Source organism: Eleginops maclovinus, chromosome 18, assembly GCF_036324505.1.
Source record: "Eleginops maclovinus isolate JMC-PN-2008 ecotype Puerto Natales chromosome 18, JC_Emac_rtc_rv5, whole genome shotgun sequence".
Taxonomy (NCBI): domain Eukaryota; kingdom Metazoa; phylum Chordata; class Actinopteri; order Perciformes; family Eleginopidae; genus Eleginops; species Eleginops maclovinus.
This window is the reverse complement of record NC_086366.1, coordinates 1,276-7,500: the sequence shown is the minus strand read 5'-3', so window position 1 is coordinate 7,500 and position 6,225 is coordinate 1,276. Positions and strand designations below refer to the sequence as shown.

At 43.8% G+C, this 6,225-nt stretch overlaps 1 protein-coding gene across 1 annotated transcript in view; it reads left to right on the top strand.

The window, feature by feature from the left end:
• atp1b3b (ATPase Na+/K+ transporting subunit beta 3b) overlaps positions 1–5,735 on the top strand; it is a 7,109-nt gene extending 1,374 nt beyond the window's left edge. The window contains exons 2-7 of the mRNA XM_063906338.1: positions 2,054–2,182; positions 2,311–2,409; positions 2,709–2,896; positions 3,207–3,257; positions 3,527–3,613; positions 4,439–5,735. Of these exons, the coding sequence (XP_063762408.1) occupies positions 2,054–2,182; positions 2,311–2,409; positions 2,709–2,896; positions 3,207–3,257; positions 3,527–3,613; positions 4,439–4,606 (722 nt within the window). The 3' untranslated portion in view covers positions 4,607–5,735. The remainder of the gene's footprint in view (positions 1–2,053; positions 2,183–2,310; positions 2,410–2,708; positions 2,897–3,206; positions 3,258–3,526; positions 3,614–4,438) is intronic.
• Positions 5,736–6,225: the final 490 nt, after the last annotated feature.

Sequence of the window (6,225 nt, the reverse complement as noted above, 5' to 3'; positions counted from 1 at the left end):
AAAAACAGCAACATATAGACATAGGTTGTATACACACAGAGGGTACAAATGTATTTAGTGTCACATACATGTTTTAATTGGGGGCAGGACTTCACATCCTTTAAGGATCCCCGGTAAAACAGTTTTTAACGTTTGAAATTTGCTCTTTGAGGTAAAATTAAGAGACTAGATATAGGGGAAACAACTCCCAACACCAATATGAAAAAGATCGGTATACATTTTAATAATCAAAGAATGGTGTGAACATAACCAATAACATAACATAACCAATAACAAATATCAGAGCCTCTCAGTCTGAGGTGTAGTGATCAGAGCCTCTCAGTCTGAGCTGTAGTGATCAGAGCCTCTCAGTCTGAGGTGTAGTGATCAGAGCCTCTCAGTCTGAGCTGTAGTGATCAGAGCCTCTCAGTCTGAGCTGTAGTGATCAGAGCCTCTCAGTCTGAGGTGTAGTGATCAGAGCCTCTCAGTCTGAGGTGTAGTTATCAGAGCCTCTCAGTCTGAGCTGTAGTGATCAGAGCCTCTCAGTCTGAGGTGTAGTGATCAGAGCCTCTCAGTCTGAGCTGTAGTGATCAGAGCCTCTCAGTCTGAGCTTGTAGTGATCAGAGCCTCTCAGTCTGAGCTGTAGTGATCAGAGCCTCTCAGTCTGAGCTGTAGTGATCAGAGCCTCTCAGTCTGAGGTTTAGTGATCAGAGCCTCTCAGTCTGAGGTGTAGTGATCAGAGCCTCTCAGTCTGAGGTTTAGTGATCAGAGCCTCTCAGTCTGAGGTTTAGTGATCAGAGCCTCTCAGTCTGAGGTGTAGTGATCAGAGCCTCTCAGTCTGAGGTGTAGTGATCAGAGCCTCTCAGTCTGAGCTGTAGTGATCAGAGCCTCTCAGTCTGAGGTGTAGTTATCAGAGCCTCTCAGTCTGAGCTGTAGTGATCAGAGCCTCTCAGTCTGAGGTGTAGTTATCAGAGCCTCTCAGTCTGAGCTGTAGTGATCAGAGCCTCTCAGTCTGAGGTGTAGTTATCAGAGCCTCTCAGTCTGAGGTGTAGTTATCAGAGCCTCTCAGTCTGAGCTGTAGTGATCAGAGCCTCTCAGTCTGACGTGTAGTTATCAGAGCCTCTCAGTCTGAGCTGTAGTGATCAGAGCCTCTCAGTCTGAGGTGTAGTGATCAGAGCCTCTCAGTCTGAGGTGTAGTGATCAGAGCCTCTCAGTCTGAGGTGTAGTGATCTGAGCCTCTCAGTCTGAGGTGTAGTTATCAGAGCCTCTCAGTCTGAGCTGTAGTGATCAGAGCCTCTCAGTCTGACGTGTAGTTATCAGAGCCTCTCAGTCTGAGCTGTAGTGATCAGAGCCTCTCAGTCTGAGGTGTAGTGATCAGAGCCTCTCAGTCTGAGCTGTAGTGATCAGAGCCTCTCAGTCTGAGGTGTAGTGATCAGAGCCTCTCAGTCTGAGGTGTAGTGATCAGAGCCTCTCAGTCTGAGGTGTAGTGATCAGAGCCTCTCAGTCTGAGCTGTAGTGATCAGAGCCTCTCAGTCTGAGGTGTAGTTATCAGAGCCTCTCAGTCTGAGGTGTAGTGATCAGAGCCTCTCAGTCTGAGCTGTAGTGATCAGAGCCTCTCAGTCTGAGCTGTAGTGATCAGAGCCTCTCAGTCTGAGCCTCTCAGTCTGAGCTGTAGTGATCAGAGCCTCTCAGTCTGAGCTGTAGTGATCAGAGCCTCTCAGTCTGAGGTGTAGTTATCAGAGCCTCTCAGTCTGAGGTGTAGTGATCAGAGCCTCTCAGTCTGAGGTGTAGTGATCTGAGCCTCTCAGTCTGAGGTGTAGTTATCAGAGCCACGCACTGAACACACCCTCTGAACACATGCTCTGAACACACACTCTGAATGTGGTTGTATGGATTAGTGCAGTTTCACATTTTGATTAATGGTTGCAGCTGGCATCATTTGATTGATGATTGATAGATGATCAGGGCCTTGTTTTGTCTGGCCCTGTGTGTCTGTGTGATTGTCTTTTCTTTTTGTAGTGTGTTTATTTCTTCTTCTGTTTCAATGAAACTGCCCTCTGAATGGCTCCTTCAGGTCTCATCCTTCTCTTCTACTTCGTCTTCTATGCCTTTCTGGCTGGGATGTTCTGTCTTACCATGTGGGTGATGTTACAAACTCTGGATGAAAACACCCCGACCTATCAGGACCGAGTGGCCAGTCCAGGTGAGTTCATTCTCACAGGTTCTCCAGTTTACTTCCTGTTTACTCTGTGTGCATAATGTTCATGTACTACAAAATCATTTCTCGGTTATGAATGATCATTAATTTCAGATCTGTTTCATTGAATGCAGGTTTGGTGATTCGTCCTCATGCAGCTGACATCTCTTACAACCGCAGTGACCCTACAAACTACAAACAGTACACGCAACACCTGCACAACTTCCTGCAGAGTAAGTACAAACTCACACCCTAACAGTACCCTCAGCAGGTAGTGTCTAATAAAAAACATTGTGATGTGTGACACCACTTTACACTTAGCCCAATAACTGCATGTGCTTTGTGTGTTTTCTGTCTGAGATAGACATAGCGTCAGTATCTGGAGTTTCACACAAATGTAAACGTGAAGCAGCTGCTGATGTGTCCTGTCTGAGATTATTGGGTTTATAACAGAACCAGTAAGCAGCAGAGTCATGGTGTAAACAGCAGAGAACATTGAAAGTTTGGTTGATGTTCTTGTTTTGCTTTTCAGATTATAACGACAGCGTTCAGGAGCGCAACGACCTGTGTCTGGTGGGGGAGTACACAGATCAGGACACCGAGCCGGTGAAGAAGGTTTGCCAGTTCAAACGCAGTCTGCTGCGCCAATGCTCCGGTCTGTCTGACACTAGCTTCGGATACGCCGAGGGGAAACCCTGCATCATCATCAAGATGAACCGGGTCAGTACATCCCTGCCTTTTAGACATATCTCGCAGCTGATCAGAACAACAGGAAGACCTTATGAAGGTGGTGATGATTTATTAAATATAATGGATATTCCAGAGCATTATCCAGTTCTTTCTCGTCTTTATCATTTCCAGTGTTTGGTTCTTTCAGTTTGTCTGTATTCACACTAGAGGAATGTAATCACGACTCAGGAGGCCTGCCAGATTTGAATTTGATTGAATGTCATTGTAAGAAATTATAAATAACAATAAAATAATGAAAATATTATAATTAACCAAAGTATGTCAAAATGAATGTCTGCAGGTCATCGGACTGAAACCAAAAGGAGACCCTCTCATCAACTGTACCGCCAAGGTAACTCAAACAGCTATCCCATAATGCACCTTTGATGTCACACAGTCAGTTAATGAGAAACAGTGAAATATCCTGGAACTGAACTACACAATGTACACAACGTTGTAGAAAGTACTCTCCAGTGTTGTGTTACCCAGCGATTGTTTGTGGGTATTTATATTTTGACTGTTTACTGAGTGCTTCACAGCAGGTAGGAATAGTTTGATGTGTAATTTATCCACAATCTGTCCTCATCTCTTATTAAAGTGAATTAATGTCCCTCTCCGCAGGGAGACAGTCCGTTAAAGATGAAGTACTTCCCGCCAGAGGGACGCCTGGACAAGATGTTCTTCCCCTACTACGGCAAGAATGCTCACGTGAGTAAACACTGTCTGTTTAAAGCGTTCATTATCATTATTAATGTTATTATTAGTATTAGTATTATTAAGATCAATTTGTTTGATAAATGTCTCCTTGCTAATCAAGCTTTTAATCAAGAAAAAGCCGATGAAGAAAAGTAAGAGGAACCAGTCAATACAACAAAATCGAAAAACTGAACAAGTACAAACCAGGTTTGGGAAAAAGAGTAGGAACACGGGAATCAGTCAGAAATACACCACGCATCAGCACAGGAACAAAGCTGACAGAGAACACAAGGGAAGCAGGTACACACACACACACACACACACACACACACACACACACACACACACACACACACACACCCCATGAGGGCGTCAGGCGAACACAATCAGACAATCACAAAGGCGGGAAAACAAGAAGACAGGAAATAAAATGCGAGAAGACCTAAAGAGAAAATCTATCCCAGATTCAAACAGGACCAATGCAACACCAGGATCATGACAGAAACATGTTTGAGGAAAACGTGTTTACTTCAGTGCGTGGTTTAACTTACACAGTCTACAATGTACACACAAATACACTCAGGTAGTCAGGTCATAATATAGCGGCTGCTGGACCATGGGTGTCCCTGAGCCGTCCTGATCCCTGAATGGGTAACTGAAGACCTGAATACTTTAGGAATCACATTTATTACCAGCGGTGTGTACCAATGCTGTTTGGTACACACCTCTGGTGAAGGTGTTCGTCCTCTTGGGGGCATTTCTCTTGAATGAAATGTTTTTACACAGAATCTCTTTGAATATTTATATATATCCTAACCCCAGCTCTCTGTCCCTCAGCCGGACTACGTGCAGCCTCTGGTCGCAGTGCAGCTGTTGCTATCAAAAGAGGACCTGAACGTGGAGCAGACGGTGGAGTGTAAAGTGGAGGGTTCAGACCTGCTAAACAACGATGAGCGGGACAAGGCTCTAGGTCGGGTCACTTTCCGGGTCATGGTGTCCCAGTAATTGAACCAGCCAGTTATCCTGGATCCCACAAACTCATTTAAATTGTGAATGAATCACTCTGTAATCCAGACCTGATCTAATCCTGGACATCTGAATCTGTTTCACCCTATATGAGGTCACCTAAACCACTGAGACCTGATCCTGACCCGGTTTCCTTCCAGATCCTGGTCCTAAATGTGGTTCAGGCCTGATCCTTGTTCAGGTTAGGACATGATCTGGGTTCAGTCCTGTTTTTGAAGGTTTTCAGATGTTGGAGCAGATCAGGTCTGTTGAAGCATGTGGACTGGCTGCACATAGATGTGTTGTTTTTTAAGTGTATTTTCAAAGTGTTGTGATAAATAGAAAGAGCCCAGCAGTCAGTAAGAGCACAACCAACAGTATTATTGAAGACAGGAAAATTGTTGTTTTTAAACTTTGTAAAAGATTCAGTTGGTTAGTAATAGGGCTACTGTTTTCCACATATGGGTGCACATGAACTGCCTTTACGATATAAGGAAACTGTACATGTGATGACTCAGTTTCCAGCTGTTCATCCGGCTCAGGGAGGAGGAACTGACAGCAGCAGGATGGCTGAGCAGGTTTACAGCAGTTTGTCCAGAAAGAGAGCAGTACACTGTAGCACCCAGATGTTATAGCAGTAATCACAGTACTGTCTGTATGTTCACATTACACATCAGCATTGAACAGAATATTCCAGTTTATGCAAACGACTGCCGAAAAAGATTTTAGTGTTTAAGCACAAACTTTTCATAGATGGGTTAAAGATGTAGAAAATGATAAATGTTAAGTGTTTCATCTGAATGCTTATTGTAGTATCCTGTTTCAAAGTGTCCCAGTGTAACACTGACTCTAGAATAGAGATGAATTATTAAGATGATGAAATCAGGTCTTTTAGAGGGTGCTTTATACGGGTGTTGACCAGATGGAACTGAAAGTGCACCCTCTAGAGTTTTAACAATACACTGTGAGGGAAAACGCTGCCGGTGCTCTACCTGCTGGGACCCCCACCCGTGTTTTTAAATATACTTTATTACACGTGAGTTTTACCAATATGTCCAACCTACTGTTGTACAGTTTTTTAATGTGAATTTCAATGTAATCCAAATGACTACTGTTGTATGATTATTTAATAAAATGAGTCTTCAGTAAATCAGCTCCATGTTTCATTCGTGTTATCCTGAATGACACAGACTGAATAATGGTTTAATTATGGGTTAGGGTTAGGTTAATGGGAATACTACATACCTCCCCACATCGTCCAATGACTCCGCAGTTGATAGAGGTCCAGAGAAAGACACGGGCAAGCGCATAGCGTTCTCGGTCCTCCTTATACAATTATGTACTCCGATCGAGCTATAGAAGAGTATGTGGAACAATGGGTAGTTATATAACACATCCAATGCATCGTTTTAGGTTAAGGCGTAGCAATAGAGCAATTTTGTTTGATTTTATTGTGCTAAGTTAGCAATAACATGCATCTCCAGACACCCGAAGCCAGGGAGAGCCACAATGCCAAGCTCCACACTGCCCAATAAGCAGTTTAACCCATAGACTGTATATATTGATGGACAGAGGTTTGTCCGTTAAAAGTGAAGCAAGCGCTAGTCCAGAGCCCCCTG